Source organism: Papilio machaon, chromosome 16 (genome assembly GCF_912999745.1).
Source record: "Papilio machaon chromosome 16, ilPapMach1.1, whole genome shotgun sequence".
NCBI classification, from domain to species: Eukaryota; Metazoa; Arthropoda; class Insecta; order Lepidoptera; family Papilionidae; genus Papilio; species Papilio machaon.
The window spans coordinates 1,947,779-1,968,531 of record NC_060001.1 but is presented as its reverse complement, the minus strand read 5'-3'; the positions used below and the strand labels follow the sequence as shown (position 1 = coordinate 1,968,531).

The window sequence follows — 20,753 nt, the reverse complement described above, 5'->3', positions numbered from 1 at the left end:
AACTCTGGAATGCAAAAGGTGAATGATGATTAAAACTGGTTTTAACATTACACAGTTTTAGGAATACAAATAAAATATATATCAGCGAGGTATTAAGACAAAGTAAATAAAGTTCAATACTTTTATTTATAGACTTTTGCTTTCGAATAAACTGCAGTAAGTAATTAATTGAAAAACAAAAGAATCTCTTTGTTCAGAGTGCGCGCAATAACATTGTTACAGAGAGAATTGTGTTTTTGAACTCGGGTCTTTGCAGTACTAATTACAATTGATTAAAATCTTTAGTCAAACTTAATATTGTTTTCAAACTAATCATTCTTTTATCCCTTTTATGTATGCACATGCATTATATGTAACATATATAATTAAATGTAACATATATAAATAACCTTTTGAAGCTAATAAGGTCTGGCATTGGTTTTGTATTAATACGTGTAGCTTGTTCGCCTCACACCATAAAGACCATGTTTCATTTAAAAATATTACAACGACAACTAATAATAGCTGATAAATCGATCTGCAAAGCGAAAACTTGTATTGATCTCATATAAAGGGGGAACAAGACAGAGATGACAATTAAGGTTGTCACACAGAGCAAGCCAAGCCCATCGTCAATGCATAGCCACCGCGCGAACCACGCGATATCCAGGGTACAGGGCTCCAACTTTTTTTTATCCAGCTATAGTCGGTTGTTCAACTACAATGTACGGTGTGTGCAAGGCAATGGGCTGTGGCAGCGCGGGGAACAGTATGGGATAGTGCGGCGGCGGCGCGGGCGGGCCCGCCTGGTGCGGCGCGGGCTCCGAGCAGCGCAGCAGCCAGTGCGTCAGCATGCGCCCGCGCCCCTTCAGCTCCACCTCGCCGCGCCGCTCCACTGTGAACGTGCCCCACTGCTCCAGCAACACGCGCGTACTCTCGCTTAAGTGAATCCTCAACGCTGTTTACATGGCAAACAAAGAATAGAGAATCAAAAATCGGTAACAGATGTAATGTGGTCATCTTTTCTCTACATAAACGTGTTGATCAGAAGATCGCTTCTTCAATTTAGTTCCTATGTTTGTGTAGCTATTTAGTAAATGTAAAAGTTACTCTTACGTTGTCCGGTGGACTCCATGCGGCTGGCCGTGTTGACGGTGTCGCCGAAGAGGCAATAGTGCGGCATCTTGACGCCCACCACGCCTGCGCACACCGGTCCCGAGTGCACTCCGACTCGCACCTTCATTACACTCAGGTATTAAAATTCACTTGTACAATTTATTGAAATGCGAAGTGAGCGAAGAGGCCGAAATCAGGGAAATGATTGAAGTGACCGAATCAAGCGAAGTGTTCGCATTGAGGGGGGTGAACGCAGTGAGCGAAGTTAGTGAAGTGAACGAATCTAATGAAAGAATATCAGATATGTTATAACTATTACTTCCAAGCGATGTGAGGGGCGATGTCTGACGGCGAAGGTGCGCACGGCCTCGACGACAGCGAGCGCCATGAGGCAGATCTCGCGCGCGTGCATATCACCGTTTCGCTTCGGCAGACCTGACACCACCATGTACGCATCGCCTATTGTCTCCACCTAACACACAGCAAAACTCATTCATAAACTTCAACTGTCGTGATACATACAGATATATAGTCCGGTCGCGGAGCAGGAAGAATTTCGTACAATGACCTCTTTACCTACTGACAGAGGTTACAAACATTTTTGTATTTTGTGCGGCTTACATGAATTATTTGAAGGAGAAAGAAAATTTACCAACTTATAAAATACAGTTTTATTATTATATAAATTATTTATTTAGATTTAATAATACAAGTAATAAAAATCTAGACAATTGTCTAGATTGATCTAATAATAAAAAATCAAAAATCAGAATCCGATTCCTCTGTTTCGGAGTACCTAACTGTTTTCCGAAGACGTCTCGCCTGTCACATTTATTACAAAGGAATCAACAGTTTTGTCAACATTATCATCTAGTCTAGCTAATTTCAATTCCTCTTATTAAAAATTAAACTTATAGTTTCCAATAAAAGATTTACAATCCCTGAGGACGGCGGCCTTTGTTTCTGTGCGAGCGAGACTCATTGTATTTACGCGGGAGTGACAGAGACAGGTAATGCGAGTTCAATGTACGAAATTCTTCCTCCTCCGCGACTGGACTATAGTTACTATAGCTGTAGACTTAATAGACATTATCAATAAATTATTCTTTCTATTGTCCATATTTTTGCAGTATTCAGTAATTTATTAAAAACTATAAATAGTCAATGTAACAAATCAAAATTTTAACAACATAATGCACTAAGACACCTTAAACTTTTAACATCAGTCTGCTTACGGAGCAGTTACCTTATACACGTCATAGTATCCGATGATCCTATCAAAGGTGCTGTAGAGGTCATTGAGGAGGTCAACGACCTGCATTGGTGTGGAGGCAGCGCACAGCTCAGTGAAGCCAACGATATCGCTGAAGTATACAGTCACACACTCGAAGCTTTCCGGTTGGACTACTTCACCAGCCATGAGTTGTTGTGCCACCGGTCTAGTTACACAGAAAGGAAGACAATCAAGATTCGGCTGATTATGTTTTAATAGATGGTTGTGATGTATCCTTTTAAACTTTCTATTATAATGAGTTGTATGAAAAATGTATCAAAACAACCAGACACAACTAGAGAACAACATAGAGAACAAGATTTATATAACCTTCCGCCGACACCACGTGAATGAGATAAGGTCAGAGAGATGATTGTAATAAGTTGTATCGTGTCATAAATAACTGTTTATCAAACTTTTCAAACGACAAAAGTAATTATAAATGGCAAATGCACTCTCACTTATTCCGATTCGTAAAATTATCCATCAAGTTTTCAAGAAACTCCGCCTATAGAAAAAGTTGTACAGCAATAATAGAAAATCTTACTGCCAAAAAAGTTTTCATAATCAAATTTTTACGTGACAAGAAATATCATATCGAATACAGAGAAATTCGATAATATTTTGATAGAAAATACAAGTAATAGGAACTTTGAAGTACATCATCTGAAACTGAAGTTATCAAAAATCTTTGATACCATAGAATTTAATTACCTACCACAGATTAGTTAAAAACTGAACTGAGGTACTCAGAATACTTTCATGATCACTTAAGAAGCCCCTTATTTTTTTTAATAGTAAATATACACTAAGAGTTTCCCTTAAACTCAACGATTGCAGAAGTTAGTGTACTTCGGATGGCTACGTACTTACCTGGGCAATACTTGGTAGAGCAGTTCCTCCGATCTCCGCTTCTCCATTGACAATTGCTCTGTCTTCTCCTCTACCAGCGACTCCAAGTTGTTAGCGTACTGCTCCATGCGACGTAATAGATCATCCATCAGATTGTCGCAGTAACCTCTATGAATAATATTTGAAATTAACAAGGATTCTTGTCGTTTGAGAATGAACTTTATAAATACACTCAGAAGGTTAGTAAACATCGCAAAATGAATAAAGAAAAAGAAGTTACAGGACTTCCAAATAACAGCAGAAGATCCGGTGAAAATAGCTAAATAATTTGTATTCTATAAAACATGTCCATTAACTCTTATGTTCTTAGCACACACCACAATATCTCTCCAGAAACTACGAGACGAGATTATCTTTTCGTCTCTTACTTGATATAAGTAGCATTGATGGCATCAAAGGATGGCCTGTCATCGGGCGATTCGCACCAACAGCGCTCAGCCAGCGCAAGCAGCTCGGCCGCCGCGCCGCCACCCGCTGCCTCGCCCGCGCCGACTACCGGCCTGAATGGCGGAGACTCGCGGGCGCACACGCGACGCACTATCTCTGAGTACCATTAAATAAGTGAAAGACACGTTAACTCTCAACATCATTTCAGTCTGTAGTCGTACATTGCTGGCCGTTGGCATTCCACATTGATCGTCACAAAAGATAACTAAATATACACTGAAAGCGCCTTTACTGTGACTATAAAACGACTTTAACTATGGCAGATAGATCTTTTTTGTTACCTGTATAAAATGTCATAACACACAATCTATATATATAAAAGAAAGTTGTTAGTTACACCATTTATAACTCAAGAACGGCTGAATCGATTTGACTGAAAATTGGTGGGCAGGTAGCTTAGAACCAGGAAACGGACATAGGATAATTTTTACCCCGTTTTCTATTTTTTTTTTATTCCGCGCGGACGGAGTCGCGGGTAAAAGCTAGTATGATAATAATCATTCTTTACTTAGTTTTAGGAAACTGACCTTTGTAGGACATTGTAGGCGTATAATGGTGGAAGGGCCCGGCGCGGCGCACGATCTCCTCAAGGATGATGCCGAAGCTGTAGACATCGCCTTTGAGCGAGGCCACCGCGCCCGGATACAAGCTGCCCGCCACCAGCTCCGGCGCCGTCCATAACAACTCTGCACATACCATTCTATGATGTTTTGAGAGTCCGATACGACTTAAAACTCTGTACAGAACAAAGATTTAGTTGCAGTTTGTTGGTATGGGCCCACAATTACCTCAGCCTAATAAGAATCGGATGTAATTTGGGATCGAATGTATATTTTTGATCACTCCTTCTTGTGTTTATCCCTTCTGTTTATTTATTACAAAATGTTATCTGCAACTCTTGTAATTATTGTGATGGCTGTTGAACGTATATCTGCTAATTGCATTTTAGCTTGATTGGAAAAAAGAAAGGAGCAAAGAAAGTTAAAACATTAAATTGCAATTACTGTAATAGTATAGATCGCCCTTTATCAAGTCGGTGGGCGTGCAGAGCGTGTTGAGGCCGTAGTCGGAGATCTTGAGGACGAAGCGGCCGTCGATGAGGCAGTTGGAGGAGCGCAGCTTGCCGTGCGCGCCCAGCCCGCTGTGCAAGTAGCACATACCCTGATCAACAAATGTACACGTGCTTTGATTACATTGTTTTAAAAAAATCTTTCTACTGTATGCTTGTTATAGCGTTCATAAAATGCATATAATTTTATTGAATTCTTTTGGAATAGCCGTAAAAATCCCTGGATAAAATTATGGATACCTGGCGAGTTAGGGAGACCTTTATTCTTCAACGGCGCAATATGGAGCTAGTAATAAATAATAATCCGCATCTAGATTTATATCTATATTCGAAGGATATGGTTACTACTATGGTCTTGACTTCCGCGGTATATCCTTTTGTTCAATGAAATTCAATTGACATCTAACCCCATCACTTACGATCTTCTTCATAAAGAGGCCTTTTGTCTGCTCGTCTACTTACCTGTACAATGTCATGCACCAGCGAGGTGCGGAAATTCCAATCAAGTTGCAGTTCCTCGTTGGCGAGGACGTCTTTCAGTGAGCCCTTGGGGCAGTACTCAGTCAGTACGAACACCAGTGGACAGTCAACGCACGCGCCGATGAAACGCACCGTGTTCTCATGGGACACGTTACGGGCCTTTGGATTGTAGATAAATTGTAAAAAGTGTTTTTTTTTATTTACAGTAAGTGAGTAACTGGTTTCATATCAATTAAAAAAAAAAACCAGTGCAAAACAATAGCGTAAAAAATCTGTAACTACTTTTATTTCTGTTGCATGTAAATTTCGATCAACAATACTCTTGTAATATAACATATTATTAGATGAAATCATTGTAAATGTTTTTATAACAATCCATTAAATAAGTTTTAAAGGGAATAGTGTTGTTTTAGGATCGCATATGAAATTGAGAGAAACAGCTGCTTTTATTTTTACCGATGCGATGAAATATTATGCAGTATAAGTAAATGAAAATTAAGCAAAAGTTATCGCAACAACTGGAACTATGTTAGTTCTTAAACAAACTAAGTTTAGCTTCTCAACCGTCTGGTATATTAACATACTTAAATAATATACATTTAACTACATTATATTTAAAATGAACAGTTTATCAGTTTCATATAAAAAATCAATTATAACCTACTTTTTATGGCTTAATTATGGACCAAAAATAATCATAAACATCTCGTTTAATTTAATACACATTTATTTTTTCATTGGTGATACTGGTTTTAGTAAAAGCCATTTTCTTGAAGTGATAATTACGTAATTCTGAAACTTTGAATTTAATAACGATGAGTTTGTAAGATTCTGTCACATTAATTATTATGTAATAAAAAAAGAAAATTCACCTTGAATACATACCTGCTTGATCTCCCATAATAATTTCTTGTTCAAATCAAGTTTCTTCCGATGTATCTTCTTAACAGCTACTCTATTGCCCTTGTAGAGGCCGACAGTAAAAGATGACAGGGTGATAGGAGGTCCACCCACTGATGGCACCGCGCTTGTTTGACTCCAACTTAGTGACAACTGTACACGAGGTTTGATAATGTCTTAATAACACAATTACATTAACATTGTTTTTTTTTGTGAGTAGTTTAAATTTAAAACTTTTCACAGAATATAATGTAAGACAAACTGTCTTACATATTACCGGACTTGGTTGGACCACATAGTCCGGGAGCCAGGTACATTTTCGGTCAATTATTTCTTCTTGCGAAACTTCATAGTATAAATCCCTGATGCATTTTACGAATTTTCGATTGCGAGGGACTTGGTCATGTAAATCTGTCACTGGCTCCCAGACTAACACGTCTGTGAGGAATTTAAGTGAACGCTGACGCGCCATTACAACACCTTGTCTGTTTAAGAGAAAGAAGTACTAGCTTCTTCAAGGACGTAGTGCTGCTAAATACAGATAATTCCACATCACTAATTTTGAAGAGGAATTTGTAAACCGCATAATCGTAGAAGATGTCATAATTGAGACGTTAGTATATTAATGAAAAGTATTTATAAAGAGCTCTCTACCAACAAAATATTACATGACGTAAGTATAGTAACTATTGGATTGAGTGTAGAAGGCGGATGGAAGGCCTTTGTCTAGCATTGGACAAACAAAGGCTGATGATATTGTTATATGCAAGGCGGTGGTACGTTTTTAGATAAAAATAAAATAACATATAAAAACGCTGTGTAAGAATACCTTAGAAAATGGATATCACTAGAGAGTTAATGTGACAAGGTAATACCGCAATTTAATAAGACTGCAAGTTTCAAGATATTAAATTCCTTAAGTAAAATGAACGCCCTCAGAAGAGAATAACTTACTATCAGTTGAAATTGAAAACATCTGCACGAAACATATTGTTGACTCTGTCTTTTTACAAATAGAAAGAGAGAGGTGACAATATGTTCCACATGTGTTATGGCAGTGGAAATTTATGGTTATGCTGTAAGTAACACCTCGTAACTTGAACTTTACGAGCGGTCGCCGGCAACGCGATTCGTTCTCACGGTTGAAAATTAAACAGAAAATTACAATTTTCTTCTGCATTAAAATAGCAGACATTTTACATTAAGTTTTAAAAGAGTGCAGACATCTGTTTAGGAATGACTGTGCATTTTATAACTATAATTAGTGAGATCTAATACTTTAAGATTAATTTATGTTTGAGAAGTTTAAACTTTCGTGAGATATTTGAGAAGTTATCGTTTTGTGCTCATTGACCTATGAAATTAAAATTTTTATTTCAATAACGGTCCTATATGTAAAATAAAGAATAAATTCAATTTTATTAGGTATATTTTTGTACTTATGTATATTTTTATCATATAAAAAATTGTGTACATATAAATAAGCATTATCATTTAATCACATAAGTTATAACAAGTTGAAACGGAAGCTGTAACTTAGTTGCGATAACTTTATCTCCCTCGGGCGCTGTTACCCCTATTTCGCACGGACGATTTTCTAGTTTCGTTGTATTAAAACAAATGCATGTTCATGTCTTCATACGGCAGGGTTTTTAAAACGCGACGCGCTTTTTTAGCGCGCAATGTTGCATTTTGAGCACTGGGCGAAGGAAAGTTCGAGAGCCGCGAAAGCAGAGTTTTAACGCGGCGTTAAAAAAGCGCGCGTGCGAATGAGTTCTTATAATTTACTTTATGACAATTTCACAAGTTTTTCTTCGTTACATTGTTCTTCTGTTTCTTAGAGTAAATTTTCACTGCACAAACAAACACCTGTATGAAAAAATATTTTCATTTTTTCAAAGACAATGATATGTTTATGTACAGTTCTTTCGTCAGTGTAAATACATAAAATATGAATTTAATAATAATATGGAACGACCAAAAAAAATCTACTATCGCAATAGCAACATATATATTGGTTAAGGGGACGGTCATCAGATGACTTAGTACAGGATTCGAAATCCGCCATTCGACTATTGTTGTAAAGCATATCTCACTAGCCTAGTGAAAAAGGGCAAAAGAACTGTAAGTAAATTAAGATAAATCGATTATGTAAATATAAATTATACAATCAAATAATATTGTTTTACTTTATATCTTGTTATTAAGATTATTTCAAACAGTATCTAGTTAGCACTTTTCGTAAAATGCCAATTTTAGTTCAAAAGAATAAGACGAAATATTAAGATTAAGGCACTTAAAAGGTATCCAGGTATCATCGCTAAAGAATGACTTTAAAAAGCTACTATTATTCCGAGATAACGGCTCCCGATTGTAATTTAATCCATCTAATACTACCATTAACTACCAAAAAGTTATACGTGTCCTGAATTTATTACTAATTCTTTCCTTTTACCTTATATCAATCTTTTTTTTGTAAAGCGAAATTGACAGTAAATATTTTAACCGTTACCGTAATTACGTAATTACAGAACATGCAAAAACAACATTAGATGGACTATTGAAGTCTAAAATTCGTATATTTACTATTTTACTATAGCCCTACAGATAATATATACAATTTAAAAAAAACATTATGAAAAATTATTGCACAATATTATTTACGTCAGTTATTTAATACTTACCACTAAGAAAATGTCTACGTGTGAAATATAGACTCGAATGCCACTACATTTCGGAAATTAAACATAAAAAATATTAAATTATAATGCCAATTATTCTAGCCAGTTATTTTCAAGATGAAAGAGCAATACAAAACTGTATAAAGTTTCCAAGGCGACTCTGTCGCCCTAAGTACTTATAGAATTAACTTCCTAATAATGTCAAGGTAAAAAACGTTGTTTAGTAAATAAATTATTTCTTTCTTACTTTAGATCAAGCCATAGTTTTTATAATCAAAGTTGTTTTTATTCGACCTTTGAAGACCTAGAAAGTATCCAATTTCGGTACAAAATTTTTCCCTACGAATTAATGATAAAATCAAATCGAATAATACAAAGTGAATTGAAGACAACTGAATAATAAAATTATGTTAAAGCTTTTGTTAGCAGGTTAATAGTACCTAATGGAATACCCTGCCAAAGCGGATTCAAAAACTTGACCTCATCCTTACAAAACTGATGCGTCCGAAATAAAATTTAACCTTCAACACAATTGCCGATGACAGATTGTTGCAGAGCAGTGTGAAAACTAACGGTCTCATAAACACGACATAATACCATTGGTCATTGGAAGGTAAGCGTAGCCCTAATGAATACTTTGGATACTATGTTTGTTTGCTGGTACCTTGAGGACCTCGTTGAGGCTGTGCAGAGCGGGGCTGGCGCCCAACGCGCCCACCTCTAGCAACACTTCCTCGGGCCGCACGCGCCACGCCATGTTGTTCATCTCCGCGTCAATACGCGCCTGTCTGCATAATAATATGCATGATAACGGGAGCACTGGTTACATCGCCACGGTATTGTCTAAGAATTTCTTCAGAAGGTAACTAAAATTACAGCATACTATACTATTCAAAGGCAGTTTCACTTAATAATATTACAGTAAGTATAATTAAAATAAGATTAATACGCGAAGAGAAAACTTTGTGCCCCTTTTTACGGAATGGAACAGGGAACGGATGACCTTGAATTGGGACACAGTTAAAATTAATGTAGATAAAAAGTGCATAAAGCTATTTTCAATAAAATAATAATAATAAAAAAACTTTTATTTTTATTTTTTTTAACAGTAATGAAATGATATAATATCGGCGTAATTAGTTATAGTAATTCAAGCTAAAAATGGAAAAATAATTTCCACTAGATCGCAAGATCGTTGTGTAGAATGTTTTCTGTCTTTCCCAGAAGCGATACAAAGACCTTAATCAATATGTTTTATATAGGAGTATCCTAGGGGGGAAGCCTACACCCTGTAGTTGGCGATATGTACCTGATATGATGATGATGATGATGATGGTGATGATAACTTACTTGTATGCGATACATGCAGCAGTTACAGCGAACATCAGAAACAATGCCAGTCCGATAAAACAGTAAATTATAACTGTTTGTGCCTCTAGCAGCGTGTAAATTAACAAATACACACTTAGATATTTTTAACCGATATATCGATCACCGAATCTACTTTAATACTATAATAATTTATACATATTAAAGAAACAAATCCAGTAATGGACCAAAACAAAATAAATACATTCCCAGATATTCATTTTTTTTCCTTACTAAAACTTGTCACTTATCACTATCTAAAACACGTACATTCATAAATATTTACGGAAAAATCTCTATCCTGTCACATTTACTTTATAAAGTTTTCTATCCATATTTACAATTTCACTTCACTCTATCTTACAATTTTACAAAATTACAATGGTAATAACTATAGTTATGAAAAGTGACTTTAATTATTTTGATGGGATATATTTATTTTGACCATTGAAATAATTCAACTTCTAACATAGAAATGAGTGATTTTTTAACAAATTTAGGTATATAAGTACAGTCAAAAATAGATTCCAAATTATTTAAAACGCTTCCATGATATCTTAAAAAAAGGAAATATAGGTATTATATAAGGTTTATTTTCTTTAAATATTTAAGACTACATTTATTAAAGTTTCTTTAAAAGCATAGTTTATTAATATTGTGGCCATAATCTTCATGCAAATTGCTTCACGAACTCCATTGAAAGTGACACCCTGTAGTCCGGAATAACTTAAAGAGATTTAAATTGTGCAATATACTACAAAACATAAATCTTTTAGGAGCATCGTTTTAGATTATAAGGTTTCATATTCAAGCCAAGAACATCCTCATTAATTAGTATAATAAATAAGATATTTCTAAGCTTAAGTTTATCTTGTTTTATTTATTATATTAAGCTTTATAAATGAGATCGCGTAATTAATTAGAGAGATAAGTTATTCTCTTTTCACTTATTTAAGCTACCACTTATTGACATCATTCGATAGTTATTTAAATAAAGAAAAAAAAACTTGAGAGGTGTCAAGGAACACCCGGATGGAACGAATTTTCGTTATATATTGTCACGTCGTTGCCATGGTGAAGTAGCGCTCATTCGTCGTTAACATACTTACTATAGCAAAAAGTGTCGTGACAACTTTTCGTAAGAATTTTTTCCGTCTAGCCCCCTTTCACAACGCGCGATAAGGGACTTCGTTCCAAAAAACTTTTTATTATCTGTATCTATACTGATTTTATAAAGAGGAAAGATTTGATTGTTTGTTTGTTTGTTGAACCGATAGAATAACTGGTGAATAAAGACTAGTTAGTAGTAATGATTACCATACTCCACTAATAGACGTAACTCTTTTCTTCGTATGCTTAGTATATTACTAATACCAACCTCCCTGACACATGGGGTCTGTGCCCAGGAAGCCGCAGCGCGGTATGTCGGGCGGCGGGGCGCGGCGGCCGCCCGGCCAGTGTATCGCCTTGCCCGCCACCGGACGGTAGCTGCTGTTCAAGCCGTAGTAAAACGCCACCACCTTACCATCATAACAATTGGTCAGATTTTTTAAAATGAATAAACTAGCCCTTGATCACCATCTTACCTGTTGTTAAATGGTAGTGCTCGAAAATGTAAACACTAGTTAAGTAAATACCTATTTACTATTTGTATATACATATATATATATATATATATATATATTGTTGCTAGCTTGATAAATTATATAGTAGGAAATTCTTGGAAGGACCAGACTGAACATAATAAATCAAACGTTTCCAACAATAATTGAGGTAAATTTTATTCTGATATAGCTCCGGTGGTTAATATCCAGTTGTCAAGCCTAATTTTTAAATTAGATTTTAGGATTACAATTTACACCGGAGCTGTCATGGTCGTAAAATACTATACTTCTAAAAGCTCGTTTATAACCTAAATTTCTTTGTTAATACTTACCAATAAATAATAACGACTTACCTCAAATTTACCCGTTACAGGATCCAAATCCAATATGGCGTAATCAGCATCCCTGTCGCCTACCGGATCTATTCGAACATGGCCTGTGATACCTGAAGAAAATTAAATAGTCTAAAGATCATTGCTCCGTTCACCCGCGTAGTTAACGGGTAGAAGCTGCGCCGAGCCGGTTGCCGCACGTCGCGTGGTCACTACGTCAAAACAGTGCTTCGTGGGTCTAATGAGCAGTGTTTTCAATACTATCGAAGTATATAAAAGAATGCATTTCTTTTAGTTGTTTAAATGAAAGATTTTTTTGTATTGCATATTACATAGCTCGTTAGTACAACTTACAAGGTCTGTGACTAAACTACTTTGCTAAACCTGGTCTTATTTCGAATAAAATCGATTTCATTCCGAACAATCGTAATCACCTTATCTCAGCGCAGTGCAGATCGACTACGTGAGAACGGTTCTCGTTCTAAGTAGTTACAGTTCTCGTACGTCGTATGTACTCAAACTGTATTTAACGCCCTTTTTTATACCTTTACTTATATTGCAATTTACAAATTATTTCTAACCAAAATAACATCTTACTTATGTTATCTTAGTAAAATTACAAATGCGAATTTTTAGATGTATGGATGGACGGATGGATATTATTAGGCATCTTCAGAACAGATACACGATCTCGCTAAAATTTAGCATAGATGTAGAAGAAATCTGGAAGAAGACATAGGCTACTAATACAGCTTTTTTTATTTTCGAATTGGAGAACGGAGTCGCGGCGACAGCTCGTCTATACTTGAAAATTTAACGAATACTTAATAATTAATCATTTTGAAAGAAACATATAGAGCATTACAAGTTGCCAGTATTTTTAAGTTTAAGCAATCAAGATATAGTAATAACTCTCTATCATATTGCTTAATACCTATTCACTAATTTCCTATAAATTATAATATTTTTTTTATGTTTATCTTACCATGAAAATCTCTCCCCCACATGCGTCGCGTTATGTTCCTGCCGTCTCTTATGTCTCCACCTTCAGTCAAAGTTTCATTTAACGCCATGCCCAGAAGATAAACGCCATCGTAGAAAGCACCAATGAAAAAGTTCACCTAAGTACAAAGAAAAACATTTCCTTACAAATTTAGTGTTGGCTTCAAATATTTTATATATGCTTACATTTTGCATATCGTTACTTCAAGCTGCGACCCCAGAGAGTCCGGGACAACTAAGGAAATCCCTGATTTATCAGCGCAGAATAAAAAATAGTAGCCTATATATAATAGTGTGCATCAGATAACTTCCCGTTAAAGTCCCATCCAGCCGTTCCGGAGATTACCCGGAAAAACAAAACAGACAGACAAAAATTTTAAAAATTGATTTTACGTAATCACCAACACAAATACTTTGTATGTACGAAACATATATTTTTTCGATATTTGACAGACACTTTATTTTTATTATCATGTATAGATAAGTTACCTCTTCTCCGTCAGAGAAGCTGTAGTCGTAGTGATCCTTAGCGCGCGTGCGGACGGTGTCTGCGAACTCATCGAAACGGTCACCGGTGGGCAGCTTGAGTGAGACCCTGAGTAGGGCCTCGTAGGCAGCGCGCGCGGCAGTGTCGCGCTCATCACCCGCCTCCCAACCCGTCTCACCCCAGTATCCACCCTGATGTAAGAATACAAGAAATACACCGTTACCTCGTGCTCTGAGCTTAGTTAGGTTTGTGATAACATCTTGTCAATTAAAATAAAAAGGTATTGATAATTTTGCTTACACATTAGATCAAAGTAGAGGTGCTTACTTGAAATATTTCAACATCTAGGAAGGCCCAGTCGCCGCGCGTCATGCCGAGCGCGTGCGCAGCCAGCAAGAACTCACGCACCAAAGAGCCGCGCACGCTCAGGATTACCACTACATTATAACACAGCTTCATAAATGCTTATGTCGCGTACTGAATGTAGAATAATTAGAGGAAACATTGAAATTATATAAGATTGCTTCGTTGAATCTTCAATTCATGTTACCAGCCCGGAATACGCTATGCACTTATTTCTCGATCCAAACTGTTTTTTATTATTTTATGTCCATCTAATTTCATTCTGATTACGAACAAAATACAATCTTCACATTTTAACGTGTTACTCCAGTACGTTAAAAAATCTAATACGAACACTTAATTAATCATATTTTCATTACCTTAAAAGGCAACCAACCAGTCCCCTTAATACAACATTACAGACACTGTGCAAACGTAAAGGCTCTCAGACGATTGCAATCAAAACCTTTTACCACTAAGCGATTACCCGCGGGCGACTTCTGTGAACTCGCAGCCGAATATAGTACATAAACATAGTACATTGTTTATATAAATAATAGTCGTACTAGTGAAAAAGAGGTCTAAGTGATGTACCTCGGGCGTACATGCTGACGTCAAGTAGCAGCGCCTCGCACGATTCCTTTTCGTTGCCGTCCAGTTCTCGCACAGCCTTCAGTACCCCCTCCTTGCGAAGACCCCATTCTAAACTCTTACCTGTACATATAAATTTTAATTAACGTACTTATTACAATAGTAAATAACTTCTTCAGTAGTAAATTTCTGAAAAAAAAATATTAGCAAATAATTGTTAATAATTATATCGGCATAAAAATTACCTCAATAATATTGAGAACGAATGGTTATTCAAAATAACACTTCCCTAAATAAACAATGATATAACATCTCACGACTGAGCGAACGCCGTATAATCAACACTCATTATCTAGTGAACACGTTTAATTTGACTTGTCATTACTTATTTGGTAATATGAAACACATAGGAAAATGTATAAACACTTATTTAAACAACTCCAGTGGAAGTGTAGCATGGCCAAATACTGGAGGCGTCACCTCTTGATACAATGTATTCAACTCCCAACAGAAAATAACGAAAAAACAAAAAAGAACGCTTTTTTAATCATGTTTTCATTCAGTTAGGATTGTGTGACACGGTTTGAACCAACCGAAACCGCAAATCATTCAGCCACGCAAAAACACAATTCGTAATTAAAACAAAATACTCACCAATAAACATACTTACCAACAGTAAGTGAGAATAGATCTGATTTGTCCAGGAGAAGAGCGACGTGCGCCCAGCCGAAGCGGTCGAACACGCTGGTGAAGACGCGTGGAAGCCGGCACTGACAGTACGACATGCGCGTCAGCGTCGGGTACTTGCCCTTGTCATTGAACAAAGTCTGCGGCTGTCGTAAAGTTTTTTAGATTATTTCTTCTATTCTTTTTTATATATGAAAAGGTGGCAAACGAGCAAACAGCCACCTCAATTTGCCTTAATAGCGAGGCGACCGTTGCCTTCAGCAAAATCAGATGCGTTGCCTACCTTTAATTAACGGAGAAGGGGACGCACAGAAAGAGAATATTTCCGCTTCCTATGCGTCCCCTCTTCCGCCAAATCAGATTCCCCTTCCCATCCTAACCTAATAAGAAAATAGCGGGAAGGAAACGAGGACTAAAATTAGGCCTCCGGCACCACAATCATCAGGCGAAACGCGGAATAGCTTCCACTTCACGCCTGTCTTCTGTGTGGTAGTTGTATTGCACCGGTCGACCCAGCCGGCCATTCGTGCACCCAACAAATATTGTTGTTGCGGGATCCACCACTGTTTTCTTAGGTGTGTAAGTCATGAAAGCTATCAGGTACACAGATCAACGCTTTTCTAATCTCTAACTAAGCGTTCAGTTATTTGAAACGATTCTCGTTCCCTTGCCACGGATTTCTCCAGAAAAACTGTTACTGATTACACTTACCCGTGTCCCTTTGCGCAAGTTCCTTAGCCTGTGCATGCGGCTGACCACGCTGGCCGGAGCCGCCAGCTCGCCCTCTGACGGTGGCTACAGTAATAAATTCCAAAAAATTGTAGTTATTAAAACACTACCACAAGTGGTATCCCTGACACTTTTTTGGTGCTATTCTTTTGTATTCTTTTGAACTACTTGATATTATCTTAAATTTACCTTCACTAAATTGCTTTTTTTAGGTTGTCGAGTTTATATTTAGCTACAATACCGTTACGTTGAAGTTTAATTTTGTTTACGATTTTTCAACGTCCTATAAAATGTAAGAAACTTTATATCAAAATTAGATTACTTTTTGTGAGAATCTTATAGCGTTTTTGATGTATTATAAATTTTAAGTATGTTGATTTTTCTAATTTTTTTTTACATCACCGTGTTTACTATACCTATTTACAAAAGGTAAAAGTGAAGAAATAAAACGAGACAGCAGAAACTTTAGGCCAATTTTTCTTATGAAAGCTTGGATGTTTTAAGAATACGTCGTTAATAAAACCTTCTTAATTTGTAGTCGAAGTATCATATTTAATTATTATAATAATCAAAGCAATAATATAATTAAAAACTAAAACACCACCACACTAAAACACTACGAGCTTCGTTACGTGAACAGCAAAGCTTGCATTATCTAGTCCACATCACATATTTCCTCTTACGTATTCAATTATACACATAAATTTAATCAACCTAATTTTTGCCAAAAGCCTCGAATATGAAAAATACCGTCTCAATACTGGTACTAGACATACCAAACGCTACTTTATGCCAAATTGCCAAAGCAACACTATCAAAGTACGTATACATAGAAATACTCCTGAGACTTCGTTTAATGGATGTATTCACGTAAACCATTAAATAACATTTAAGTGAACCTTGACAATGGCAAATATAGTTGATACCGTGTCCGTTGCTTCTCATTAGACATGCGAACAGGCGCTTAACATGTAATGACTGCTGTCAGAATTCATTCCAAAGAAATCTAGCCTCATAAATATACATTGTTTAATTAATTTACATTTATTCATCATTACTTAGAAATGAAGTACCATATGCTGGTAGAACAAGATAAATAAGATAGTAAAACCCCCCTTTTATTATCACAAAATGTTTAGCTATGCTAACTCAGACCACTTCTGATATTTCTATTTGCAAAATCGACTAGGCGCGTATTTCTAGTTACGACTGAAATTATGAGTATATTTTCTACAAGCGCAATTTTAATTTAACTTGAAGCGTGAAGTGAAAAATACGTGTAAAATACCTGGTCTCCCATTCCAGTGATGATAGGTGTATTCCAATAGGCGGCCAACCTGGCGACGGGCTCGAGGGCAAAGGCGCAAGCAGGGCCTACAAATGCTATTACGTCGTTCTTGAAGTGCATGTCCGCTGCTAGACCCGGGGCGATCGCGCCGGAGCACGACGGATAACTGGCACATAGATGGAACGCATGACACCAACAATTCAAAACATATTGTTTTTCGTGTCTTTTCAAAGGGAATAGAAGGAATGACAATGTGTTTTTATACAAGTGTTTTTGACTATAACAAACAATTTTAAAATATTATGCCTATATTGCCTCCATTCAGTAGATTCACGCCTTAGAAAAGATCCTCATTATATTTTGTTGTGTAATTTTTTGTAAAAATAAATTCTTACTATAATTTCCTGAATTCCGTACATAAAAGGCTCGCCATTTTGTTCAAAATATTCGAAAGCTTCATAATAAATATATTACAGAGAAAATTCCCAGAACAATTTACGTTGGAAAGCTGCTAAATTATAATATTTATAAAACTGAATTCTCATATTTTCTGACGTGAATGAAAATTATAACAAACTGTAAGTTAGTCTGCGAAGTGTCATCACTTGCATTGAGAATTATATACTTCGTATTTCTAAGCAAAAGTATAAATAAGAAAATAAAGATTTATAAAATGACTACATCAAAATAATTATACTGTAATTTATATCACCACATTGGTGATATTTTACTTAAACAATCATAATTAATATTAATTCAAATGTCTGTGATTTCTGATTATGTTTTAGAAATTAAGACCGAGATACTAATCTTTGTACGCATATATCGGTTAAGCTATGACAATAGGGTAACAAAGTTTACCAAACAACTGTTACATTAAGGCAGTGAAAACTAAAGTTAAATATTACAGTTAAAACATTTATTTTAGTACTAAGTTATCTGATTTCAATCTAAATTATACATTCCTAAAAATATTCTCTTAATCTCTAATGAATATTCAGAACATTTGAGTCCAGATCTTGAGAAGTTATCCGACATGTTAATTAGCTTTATTCGGATTCAACGCACATGTACAAATTGCGTCATATTCCTATTTCGGCTATCTAATGCCTATTATTTTTCTTTATTGCACTATTAATTAGTACGTGAGTGTGTCATCTACGTATAAGGGTTGGTTAAAATGTATGACTGTCACTGACTGTATACAATTTACAACCACTTTTGATAAGCTAAAATGTTAAATTTTTAACCAGTCAGTCCGTGATACTCGTAAATAAAAAACCTAACCTACCTACCTTGTTGATAAAATTCCTTTTTGTATTTACCTTCAAAATATATCCTACCTTTTGAGGGAAAGATAGGAATATGCGAGATTTCTACTCATTAAAGCCACCTCGGTGTGCCAAGTGTAGGTCCCGGGATCCCCAAAGTAATGCACCGGGACCCACTACACTGAACTTCTGTACAAGCCCGAGTATTTTACTCCACTGTACCTTCACAAAATTCGGAATTGATCTAACTATTAGTATAGGCAATTTACACGGTTAATAAATCATACTAATATTAAGTACAAATTCGAAAGTTTTGGATGTTTGTTATTACGTATCTCTAAAACGGCTTAACATATCTGGATGAAATTTGGCACAGATATAGTCTGGAAGAATACTTAGGCTACTTACTTCCTTTTTTAAAATTCCGCGCGGACGAAATCCCTGGCATAAGCTATAAATAATAAGGATAAACCAACAAACGAAGCAGCAAGCAGTTTCGATTTCTCATAGTAATGATATACACTTAGGTGATTCCATATCTAACCAATTAAGGGCTCTGAATGTAGCATTAAGAGCTATTTCTTACAATTTTCTTGAAATAACTTTGTCGTAAAGTTCCGTAAAGTAGTGTTACTCGGCTTCGGTGTCACATATCGTCTGATAAAGGGTATCAACCCCTCACACGAACCGACTGACCTACATTAAATAAATCAGACTCATTTAAACTTTTACATTATACTGATCTTTTTTTATTTTATTTATTAAAAAACGCAAAGTTACATTTCTATATAGTATTTAATTAAAAACTAAAACTATTAGTTAACAGTTAAATAGGAAGAGGCAAAGACAACTCGATCCTGCGGAAAGAGTTATCTTAATAAAATTTCAGTCTTACCTGCCTTGTACCTTTTTCAATTCTATGTTGTGATGCGCCAGAAACTTCTCGTTGATTACGTCCAGAGCGATGTCCACTGCTGGCCCGCAACGCTCAAGATCGAAAGGCGAGTCTAACCTAGACGCCATTAGTACCCCAATGTTGTAAACAGTACGTTCACAAATCGCCACATTTAATACCATCGTAAAAAGAAAAATCTGATAATTCATTTTTAAATTTTATTTTGTAAAATATATTTAAATAATTTTCTTATTGGACTTTAAATTGAACCAGATTTAATTTGACAAAATTAAGCATTTTCAATGCACTTTTTATTTGTAAAGTTTGAGTTGTATAATAGGCGGGAAAATTGACAACGCGAGTAAGTCGAGCAAAGTTTCAGTTAGTGGAAGCGTCCGCCGCGGTCGGGGTTGTTTCCGAACTGACCGTATCGCGTGGAGGGTTTGAGGGTGTGAGAGGGTGGGAATGGCAAGGCAAGGCAGTGGCGCAACAGATCGCGATTCTCCTCCATTACCCCTTGATGAGACGTCATGAAATTAATGCGTCGGACCCATTAAAACATAACTTGAAGCACCATCATTGTATAAGAATTTGTCGAGATTTATAAAAATAGCGATCAAACGAAATTATTCAAGTAGTAAAGAATGTTGCGACATATGTTTTGAACAAATCTTCTATATATATAAAATAAAGTCGTGTTAGTTACACTATTTATAACTCAAGATCGGTCGAACTGATTAAGCTGAAAATTGATGGGGCGGGTGGTAGCTTAGATCTAGGAGATGGACATAGGAACTTTTTTATCTTGTGTATTTTTTTTTATTCCACGCGGACGGAGTCGCGGGTAAAAGCTAGTTGGTTATTAAAACAATATTATGGTAATTTGCAACAATGAACTAAGATACTACGAGGGAAAAATAGAACATAACTTGAATTAATAGCAACATTTTGTCAGAAACAATATAAAAAAGTAGGCAATATATATAGATTGATTGATAGAGCAACTGAACTCCTAAATTGTAGTAGACGGTTAAAAGTGGTAGACGCTAATAACAACATCTGCTGCACGAATGGGCCGGCTCGACCAGTGCAATACCACGACCGCATATGCAATTGCGATCGTCTATGGACAACGATCACTTTGATATTTTGGTGAATTCGTGTGGCCTGTTGCTCGTTTGCTACCATATAAAAATTAAAAATAGACGACTTCATAGAAAAACAAACTCAAACAAAATGCACTAAAAATATCAAAATAATGTCATGAAAACCCTCTAAAGAAAGTTCTTCTTTCTTGTAA

The 20,753-nt window shown here is 36.0% G+C and overlaps 1 protein-coding gene across 1 annotated transcript; it reads right to left on the bottom strand.

The window, feature by feature from the left end:
* Window positions 1-671: 671 nt before the first annotated feature.
* LOC106715743 (atrial natriuretic peptide receptor 1) lies at window positions 672-19,635 on the bottom strand. Its single transcript, XM_045681618.1, has 22 exons — window positions 19,454-19,635; window positions 17,288-17,453; window positions 15,982-16,065; window positions 15,254-15,416; window positions 14,587-14,706; window positions 13,978-14,087; window positions 13,653-13,841; window positions 13,147-13,282; window positions 12,183-12,274; window positions 11,604-11,745; window positions 10,208-10,292; window positions 9,522-9,645; window positions 6,162-6,329; window positions 5,259-5,435; window positions 4,732-4,888; window positions 4,255-4,413; window positions 3,649-3,823; window positions 3,242-3,388; window positions 2,342-2,534; window positions 1,415-1,567; window positions 1,096-1,216; window positions 672-937 (listed from the first exon to the last, which is right to left on the bottom strand). Exons 1-22 carry the CDS (start codon window positions 19,633-19,635, stop codon window positions 672-674), a joined length of 3,309 nt encoding a protein of 1,102 aa, XP_045537574.1.
* Window positions 19,636-20,753: the final 1,118 nt, after the last annotated feature.